This window comes from Carlito syrichta, unplaced genomic scaffold (assembly GCF_000164805.1).
Source record: "Carlito syrichta isolate Samal-C Ts95f unplaced genomic scaffold, Tarsius_syrichta-2.0.1 Scaffold304378, whole genome shotgun sequence".
Classification (NCBI taxonomy): Eukaryota; Metazoa; Chordata; class Mammalia; order Primates; family Tarsiidae; genus Carlito; species Carlito syrichta.
In genome coordinates this window covers 8317-18324 of record NW_007248474.1, presented here as the reverse complement: position 1 = coordinate 18324, position 10008 = coordinate 8317, and the positions used below count along the sequence as shown (strand labels likewise).

Genomic DNA, 10008 nt, shown 5'->3' with positions numbered 1-10008 from the left:
ACTCACCTCAGCCTCCCAAAGGCGCGGGATGACAGGCTGAGCCACCGAGCCCGGCAGGCTCTTACTTCAATCTGCTCACTCTAAAGGACGATAACCGCAGAAAACCCCCCTCCTGACCTGGCTGTTTCTTCAGGCTCCGTCTCCTTTTTGTCTTCCCTGAGGCGTGACTTGGGGCAGATGACCAACCTCTGTCAGTTTCTGCACTTGTGGGAGATCACAACAGTCCCTACGGCTCATATAAAACCACGAGGATTTAAATGAGATACCGCAGGCTAGATCTCTCTGTCTGGAGCAGTGGAAATCTGGAAGCAGTGTTAGCTACTGTGACATTATACGGGGGACATATGCTTCAACCCTCTCACTCGCAATTTAATGCACGTGTGTCCCTGACTCTCCCACATCCAGTAACAGACCAACACCCAGCATTTGTCCTTCCTCATCTTTCTGGCATTTTCTGGAACCATCCCCTCCCACCACTATGGCAGCAGCTGTTTACCGCTCGGAGAGCAGTTTTTAAAACAAGGCTCCTGCCTCCAGCATCCGGGTTCCCTTCCCTTCCAGCTGGATGTGACAAGGAGCCTTTCCTGAGACACTGCTCCCCGGCTGCCCATGCAGGCCCCAAACTCTTCAGGCCTCCCTCTGGAAGCCCACGCTCGGCTGGGCTCAGACCCGGTCAGGAACTCCCCTGCCTCCCCAGCTTTCGCCCTGTATCTCATCTCTCGCTCCAAGTGCAGGCCAGGGCTCCCTTCTCCGGTAAGCCAGGGGAAGTCTCCCTTACCCAGCCCCCCCCAAATCCCACGGGACACTGAATGTATATCATTTCTATGACACTAGTCAGATGCATGTCTTTTTCCCACACAAGACGGCAACGTCCCTGGAAGCGCAGCCCCAGGGGGAGCATCTGTGGACCTCACGTAGGGCTGTGCGTGGCACTTGGCACCCAGGGCTGCACTTGAACGTGCAGTCACAGATTTGCGGAGGAGGCAGGGGATCTAAGTCACAGGAAGCCAGTGATCCTGTGCGGTCTTCCCAGGAGCTGGGGAAGGGCTGCTGGGGTGTGAGACGCACAGGCAGGCAGGCAGGACACACACACAACACACACAGACACACACACACGCCAAAGAGTGGCTCCTCAACATCTAGGAGCCAGGACACAGCAGAGCACAATGCCGCAGAGGGCGGTATACACGCCCACCCTTGCCCTGACGGCATGTGGAACTGTGGGTAACCAGGGGCTGCTCGTGGCCGAAGCCCATCACGGTCCCCGGCGGGACACCTTCCCCCCTTGCCCCACCCCCGAGCCTCCAGACCCAGGGAGGCCCCACAGGAAGCACCTACCTCATCCTTGTGGGAGTAGCCCCAGATGGCCGCTGCGATCTCAATGGCGAAGATCACCAGGAGGAAGCCAAAGAACTGGAGGGGAGAGGCTGCGGGTGAGGAACGTGCCAGCCGCCACCGGGAGAGTCAGAGGCGCTTCAGGACCGGGAGGACGACAGTTCTCGGGGACGGGTATTTGGGGCCCGTGACCGGCCAGGCGGGCGGGGGGAAGTCCCAGAGCAGGGGGGTCACGCCAAGGGCAGGGGGAGTGTTGTGGCCAGAGAGGGTGCCCGTGGCGGGGAACAGAGAGGCAGGACTGGGACTGACAAGGGGCCGGTTGAGAGGCCGTGAGCAATAAAATACGACCCACTCACGACCCCCGGAGACCCAGAGACGGGGACGTGAAGGGGTGAGACCCTGGGGAGTTGAGAGAGATCGCCACGGGCTTGAAAGAAGGAGAGAAGGCAAAGGGACCCGCGGACTCGGGGAAGCCCTTGGAGGGGAAACAGCCCTGGCATCTCCTTGCCGCCAGGAAGTGACAGGACAGGCTGGGGGGGCAATGCCCAGCATGGGGAGGGACCTGGTCTGGCGGGACCGGAAGCAAGGAGAGCAGGGGAGCGGAGGACGGCCGAGGCCCCGGGGACAGTCCCCACCGGGTTCCCGGGCCTCGGCTCTGCGGTCGGCCTGCCGCGGTCTCGGGCTAGAGCGGGGCTGGGACGGGAGCGGCTCTGGGCCGGGGAGGGAGACTCACCAACCCCAGCATGCACTGGGACTCCTGCACGGCCCCGCAGCAGCCCAGGAAGCCCACCAGCATCATGAGGGCCCCAGCTCCGATCAGAATGTAGACGCCTGCGGGGCGGAGGGAAGGACCCCACGGGGGGCGTCAGCTCGGGCTGGCGGCCCTGGCAAGTCCGCTCTCCTGGGTGGGTGGGACACGAGCCTGTCTACTCCCTGCCTCCCACGGGGAGAAGGTTCCCTTCCCAGCACAGCCCCCCAGGCTCCCCACTCCAGCCTCCTCCAAGCCTGCTCCCGCCTGGCCCTCAGCCTTTCCGGAGGTGCCCCGGCCCTGAGCTCAGAGGAAGACTGTTCCCGGAGCCCAGCTTCTCCCGGGATGCCACCGGGTCCCCTCAGCCAGCTGCTGCCGCCGCGAGAATCCCTCCAGCGGGTGAACGCGACCCCCAGACATGGTGACTTCTGGCCTCGGCCGACCTCCCTGGGCCTCGGCTCACAGCAAACGCTACAGAGCAAGCTTCGAGGACGGGCCCTGTTCGTCCAGCTTTGTCCTCCGCGCCAGCATCCGCCGATCCAGAAGGGACGCCTCCCCACCCGGCAGCGGGTGGCGGTTGGGTGCCTGCCGTCCGTCACGCCCACCGGCAAGAGCTCCCGCGCCTCACTCTTGTGCAAGGGCGGGAGACCCGGGCCGGGGTCCCAACACTGCCACTCGCTGCGGAGGGGCCTGGGTGCCACACCTTCGCTCCCTGGGGCTCCAGTTCCTGGCCAGTCCCGCCACAGAGGCGGGCGCTAGAAAAGGTCACGATTCCCGAGAGCACCCAGAGGCATCTCACAGTCGCAGCTCGCTGCTCCGGGTTGGGGGCGAAAGGGTCCCCCTGCTCAGGGGCGGGTACCGCCACCCTTGCTCAGCCTCGACGAGAGTGGCTGATGGGGACGCCTGGGCCAAGGCAGTGGCGTCTGGAACTCGTGTTCACACCCAAACAATCACGCTCCTGGGACAGGGACCAAGAGGAGACACCCCCATTCGCCCCACAGCCCACCGGAGGACGGCCCGGGGGCCGCCCCACAGTGATGCCCTGAGAAGCCACGGCTGTCCCGTGGGGCCAGCCCCTCTCAGCACCCATGGGGACCGGCGGAGAAGGCCAGAGGCTCCCTCTCAGCGGGCACGTTCTATCTAACCTAACTAATGGCACCTGCTCAGTGGCCCCAGGAAAGACTCCTGTCTGTGCAGTTTTCTCTGTGAAAAAGCGTTGGCGACGGAGCCTCCCTCCAGGAGGGAGTCAGTGATACCGTGTCAGGATACCACCCACATGTGCGTGACTCGTGCCCCTGGCTGTCCGTGTCAGTCACACAAAGGACAGGCAGCGCGACCAACAGCTGCAGGGTGAGTTCCAGGCACGCGCCGCTCTCTCCCTGCTGTCCTTTAACTGGGCCGGAGAACCCCTGGGCACGGGGACAAATGTCGCTTGTCCTGGAGTCCAGTCCTGACCTCCAGGCGGTCAAGCCCGTGGGCTCCGGGCTGGAACTGGGGGGCGGCCTCAGCCCTGACAGGGCCAGAGGGGCAGCAAGGGTCCACGATGTTCCGCATGACCCAGAGCACGCCACTCGGCGAGACGTTCGGCAGGGGAGGGTGACTCAGTGTCCCCATCCGTACCGAGTGCCGGGCCCAGGCTCTGGCAACACAACGTCAGCCGCCCGCAGCTGAGGCCCAGGGCGGCGCAGAAGCACCGGGGCGCGCCGGGGCCCCTCGCTCGCCCACATCGGTCGTGATGTCACGTCACGTGGGCTCCCGGCAACGTCCACGTCGTGTGAATATGGGCATTGTTCCTGTGCATGCCGGCCAAGACTGGGCACGGGGACAGATGTCGCTTGTCCCGGAGTCCAGTCCCGACCTCCAGGCAGTCGAGCCCCGTGGGCTCCGGGCTGGAACTGGGGGGCGGCCTCAGCTCTGACAGCAACATCAACCCGCTGGGGTGGGGGGCGACCCCGTGCCTCCCCACCCCGTCAGGGCAGGAGGAGGAGGGAGGAAGGTGAGGTCGCGCCTTTGCACCCCTCGGCAGGGGCTGAATGCTCGGGCGGGGGGTTTAAGAGACCACAAGGACGCGCAAGCCCGAGACACAGGGGTGGGGCGAGCAGACGGACCTGTCCTCCCGGAGCCCAAAAGCTGCTTCCCAGGCCCGGCCCCCTGAGAGGCCAGCAGAGTCGGACCCGCAGCAAGAGAGCGACCCAGGGAAGGGCACTTTCGAACAGAAGGAAGACACGCTCTGTTTTCGGGCTCAGCAGGGGACGGTGTTGACATCCAGGGTGTCTGTCGTGAACTTTAAATCTCGGGGACGCTGCAGGTCTGCATCGCCTGCTTGGGCCCCCCTGGTCGGGGGAGTCAAGCGCCCCTGCAGCTGTCCACAGGGACGTCAGCAGCGGTCGCCGGGCTACGGCACGGCCCACCTGCCCACCGGGAAGCAGGCCCAGCCGGAAGTCGTGGAGCGACAGCAAGGCCTGGGTTGCTCCCAAACCGGGTGTCTGGGGCTGCCCTGCGGCCGGGCGACTCCTCGCCGGCACCCAAGCTTGTGAAAAGTCTGGGGACGACCAGTGACACAGGGCTCCCCTCGGTGCAAGCAGCGAACGGAGCCTTCTGTCTGACTCACGGAGAAAGCCTCCCGTGACAGAGCCTTCCCGAGGATGACGGGAGGAATCTGCCAAGGGCTGGTTCTTCCACTTTTTTCACGCTGACATTTTGGCCTCGTCAAAAAATGAAAGAGCAGGGTAGCATCGGGAGGGGGGTGTGGTGTCCTCCACACAGGAAGGGAACGGAGGTTTTCGCTGTCCCCAGGGCCCTCAGCTCAGGCCGGGGGAGGACACAGCAGGCGCCTGTCACTGCCCAACTCCACCCTGCACACAGCGCTTCCCGTGTCTGTGTGGGGAGAAAGGTTGGCAGAGCCTCTGGCCTCCGACAGGCCAGTTTCTAATCTTCACATGCCTCCACGAAGGGTTCGGGGAGCCCTGCGTCTGCCCTCTCGGTTTTCTCCTGGTTCCTCTCCCTCGTGTGTGTGTGCAGCTGCTCTCGACCAAGTGGAATTCCACGTGCCAAGCTCCATGATGCTCTGCCTCAGAGAGGAGCCGGGATGCAAGCCATGCCGGGTTCAGGATGGGGAGAACGAGGCGGTCTCAACAAAACCGTGCCAGGTCACAAGCCAGGACGGGCCACAGCGGACTGAGCGCCACTGCGGCGTGCCCTGAACATCACAGGCAGCCTGTCACGAACAGGGGGCTGGGCCTGGGGTGGGGACGTCTCCGGCCTCTGCTCGGAGCCCCCAGGTGCCCTTGTTCACTGGCCGTGGACCTGGAGGGCGGGAGGACGGGCCGCTGGCCTGGGGCCAAGAAGAGGCGGCTCCCAGCAGGCCCGCGGCTGGGCTGAGATCATGCCGCTGGGCGGAGTCTCCGGGCTGCACTGGAGAAGGCCTGGGCGAGGCTGCTGGCCCTCTGGGTGGCCAGAAACTCCTCTGTCCTTGCTGCTCTGCCCGGCCTGCACACTTTCTCCGCTTTGTGAACCGTGGCCCCGCCAGACAAAAGACTCCGGGGAGGTTCGTTCAGGTTCCCTGAAGGGTCGCCCCGCACACCGTAGCGGCCCCGTGCTTGGGACAGCCACCCATGACGGCAGAAAGGCAGCCAGGGTGTGGCTGGTGCTCAAGCTCACGTGCTGGGAGAGGGCTCAGGCCAGTACAGAAGGCTGAGCTCAGACTCGTGGGGAAGGGGACACAGTGTGCAGCCTCCCTGGCCCTTTGCCCACGATGACAACTGCCCTGTTTTCCCAGGCTCAGTAGATGCCCTGCCAGCCTGACCCAGGCAGAGCCCAGGGTGCCTCTGCGCTGGTGTCATTGGCATCACATTCGTGCCTTGGACTGTTGGAGAGTGAAATCTCCAGAGCTCGGCCCTTTTTCCCACAGAGGCCCCGCTGTAAAAGTTCATATTTCTCTCAAAGGGATAAGGAAGGAGCAGCCCCAAGCCCCCAGCTGGAGACTTCTGTGTTTCTCTGTGACTGTGCCTTCAAATCACCCTCCTGGGCTCTTCCTCAAGGACCACCAACCTCCAGAGGGCCCTGGAGTGACCTGCGAATCTGAATCCTGGCAGATTCCCGGAGGCGAGCTCGGTCTCCTCCAACTGGTGCCATCTCTCCCCTGCCGCCCGGTGAGGGGTTCCCACCTGTCATCAGCTGGCCAGGGCTACCGCTGGGGGGACTCCTCCCCCACTACAGCTTGAGTCAAGTCACACGGTCCAGGCAGCCCTACCCACCTACCCACGGGGAGCCGCCAGTCAGTACAGACCCTTCTAATCCCACACAGGGAGGCCTCACAGCCCGGCAGACAATCCAGGAAGCAGCTTCTTAGGCCCGGGTTCAAATCCTGACCCTGCCTGTTGAGGGGGCATGAGTTTGGGCAAGCCATTTAATCTCACTAAGCCTCAGTTTCTTCTCTGAGACGGAAATCACTCCATGCCCCTGGCAGAGCTGAAGGATTAAGTCACATAGCAACACAGGTGAGACAGTGTGCGTCACACAGGGCAGGCGGCAAAACGTTCCTGTCTTCCCCCCGGTTCCATCCCCTTCCCAGTGAGACTCACCTCACGTATCTAAAAGGAGATATAGAACTAGGCAAAGAGCCTGGACAGCAGCAAAGAAAAACCAGGCTATAAGCAGCGGCCAGGACAACGGCTGGACTGAGCCTCTCTTCTGAGAGGCCCACGGGGCATCCGCTGGGCTCTGGCTTAGGAAACCTGCGGGCAGACCCGCCCTCCCCAGGCAGAGCCCTCAGCTCCCGTGTGTAACATGGCGTGGAGGGGTCCACCCTCCGCACCTACCCCCTCCTCCTCCACCTACAGGCCAGCATTCCAAGCGTGCGCAGACTCACAAAAACGCTCTGTTGCTAAAACAAGTCAGGGCGCCATGGAAACCTGCTCCCTAAAAACTCTGCGTGTTTTAAGACAAAACACACACACTGTGCTTTTCTTTCCCTCACTTTCTTTCGGTCAACAGGGAGACGTACCCCCACACTTCAACTAACAACCACAGAAAGCCGTAAAACCAGTGCAACTATCTACAGGGCTCTGGGGTTATACAACCAAACAGGCTGTTTTTAAAGAATCTCCCAGTCGGTTTAGAAGTGAAAGGGAAGGTCTACACAGCCCGCCAGCCCTGCTTCTCCCTGACGGCCTGGGAGATAACTACTTTGTAAAAATAACTTCTTTAGTGGGTGGGAAGGAAGTGGCCAAACTTACACTTTGAGCCCGATGACATGACAGCATCCTCCTAAAAATAGGGGCTTTCTTTGTTTCTTGCAAATGAAATGTTCCCCCCGCCAAGCTGGGCAGTGAGCAGAGCCTGAGTCTGGACTCGCAGGCACCGGGAGATTGCCCCGAGCAGTCATCCGGCTCCTGCACTTTGAGAGAAACTCTTCCATGCGGACACGGCAGCAAGAGGCACAGAATGGTCTGGAAGACGCCCAGGGGCCCATGTGTCTACTAACCCGTGCACGTCCAAGGATCCCAGGCAGGTTCACACTGGAAACCTCTCCCCTCAAGCAAAAGCAGCTTGGGAAAGAAACACAACTCAACTCCATGGCACTAGCCCTAGCACCAGGGTCCAAAGGGCTGGGCTCGTCTCTCCTGGCATCTCCTATTGTTCTGCATGTTTCCAGGAGGCCGGTCTGCTGAACGCAGAGTCCCTATCTGAGCTGTGGGGCCAGGGGCTGTCTATCTTCTTCCTGGCACCGCAGATCCCAGAGGAAAGGCCTTGGTGAAGGACATGAGGGAGGCGAGGGAGCCCTGTGACCAGGAGAGCCTCCGAAAGTCACGTGATCAGGGATGGGGCCTGAGGTCCTGAAGCCCTCAGGAATGGGTGCAACCATGGCGGGGCCCACGTCTCCTCAGAGAACGTCGGAACGCCGCCTTAGCCAGCGTGAGAGGAACCACATCAGTCAAGTGCAAAGTCACGGGCACCACCACACAACTCGAAAGAGACGAGACTGGCCGGTGTAGCCAGAGAAAGTCCTTCCCAGGCCCAAGTCCCTGGGTCAACACGGAGTCTCCAAAGTTGGAGGATGCCCCGAGTCTTCCCCCTCACCTGTGTAGAAGTTGGAATTGTTATTCGTTTCTTGCTCGAAGATGCTCTTGGTCTGAGAGTCGAATCGGAGCCATAGTCCAATGGCCAGGACTGCAATCCCGGCAAGCTGCAAGACATACGGGACGTCGGCGTGAGTTCTTGCTGCCAGGGACAACAGGGTCCCCTAGCAAGGAAGGGTAAGACTTGCAAAGGACTCAGGGGCCGCCCTTGGCCTCTGTCCCTCTCATGTACTGGGTAGTATCAAAATCCAATGGAGGGTGTGTGACCAATCCAAGTGCTGAAAATATCAGCAAGCTGGGAAAAACAATGACCTACCAGTGGTCCAGCAGTCAAATAGGGTCCTTATACACAACAGGAGACAGCAGTGAAATGGATACCTATGGCTACATATAATACTATGGATGCATCCCACAATGCCAAAGAAGAAACAAGAAGTAGGGCGTGGTGGCTCACACCTGTAATCCCAACACTTTGGGAGGCCAAGGCGGAAGGATTGCTTGAGGTCAGGACTTTGAGACCAGCTCGGGCAACATAGAGAAATCCCACCTCTACAACAAAACTACAAAAATTAGCCAGGCGTGGTGGCATGTGCCTGTAGTCCCAGGTATTTGGGAGGCTGAGGCAGGAGGATCACCTGAGCCCAGAAGGTCAAGACAGTGGTGAGCCATGGTCGTGCCTCTGCACTCCAGCCTGGGAAACAGACTAAGATTCCAATTCAAAAAAGAAAAAAGCTGGGCTCGGTGGCTCAGCCTGTAATCCCAGCACTTTGGGAGCGGATTGCCTGAGCCCGTGGGTTTGAGACCCACCCAGGCAACCTGGCGAGACCCCGTCTCTACAATCAATCAAAAATTAGCCAGCGTGGTAGTGCGTGCCTATAGTTCCAGCTACTTGGAAGGCTGAGGCGGAAGGATCGCCGGAGCCCAGCATGTCGAGGCAGCGGTGGCCAGGAGCGGCCACTGCACTCCAGCCTGGGTGACAGAGTGAGACTCCAACTCAAAAAAAAGAGAAAAAAATGAAGCCGAGAGTTCTGAGTTCAAATGCGGGTGAGGTTTCCTTTCTCATCCACAAAAGGCAGGCAGGAGAGGGAGAGTCTCCTGGCTTAATCCAAAATCAACAGAGCATTGCTTCCTGGGGGAGAAGCATGGTCTCCCTCTCTCCCTTGGACCTGCCCCGACAGTCTTATTCAGACCGTGGTTCTCCCAACAGCATCGCCACATCAGGGGCTGGAGGACCCCGTGGGAAGACTCCCAGGTTAGAAGAGATATGTGGCTTGGACCCCCACGTACATGAGGACTAGGATAGGTAAGAAGGGAGGAAGAAGCCGTGCTCGGTGGCTCAGCCTGTAATCCCACACCTTGGGAGGCTGAGGTGAGTGGATTGCCTGAACCCACGGGTTCGAGATTCACCTGGGCAACTTCGCGAGACCTCATCTCTACAATAAATCAAAAATTAGCTGGGCGTGGTAGCGTGCGCCTGTAGTTCTAGCTACTTGGAAGGCTGAGGCGGAAGGATCGCTGGAGCCCAGCAGGTCAAGGCTGCGGTGGCCGGGAGTGGCCACTGCACTCCAGTCTGGGTGACGGAGTGAGACTCCAACTCAAAAAAAAAAAAAAAAGAAAAGAGGAAGAAAGAAATGGGTTAGGCAATGGATAGCGAGGGTCCCTGGTAAAACTTCCAGACAAAAACCCACAAACCTAAACGAGCACACCTATTCCCTGGCCCGTGCACCTTCCCTCTCCTGCTTCCCCTTTCCACGGGCTTACACTGTCACGCCACTTTCTGGTCTTTACTGCTGACCAAGTAGGCTGGTGCACTTTCAATCCTTGCTGCGACCCATCGGCGCACAC

The 10008-nt window shown here is 60.6% G+C and overlaps 1 protein-coding gene across 1 annotated transcript in view; it reads right to left on the bottom strand.

The window, feature by feature from the left end:
* Positions 1 to 8305, bottom strand: part of LOC103262188 (CD9 antigen-like) — a gene marked incomplete at both ends in the record, with an annotated part of 9818 nt that extends 1513 nt beyond the window's left edge. Inside the window, 3 exons of the mRNA XM_021713253.1 lie at positions 1339 to 1413; positions 2069 to 2166; positions 8165 to 8305. Coding sequence (XP_021568928.1) covers positions 1339 to 1413; positions 2069 to 2166; positions 8165 to 8305 — 314 coding nt within the window. The remainder of the gene's footprint in view (positions 1 to 1338; positions 1414 to 2068; positions 2167 to 8164) is intronic.
* Between the last annotated feature and the right edge of the window lie 1703 nt (positions 8306 to 10008).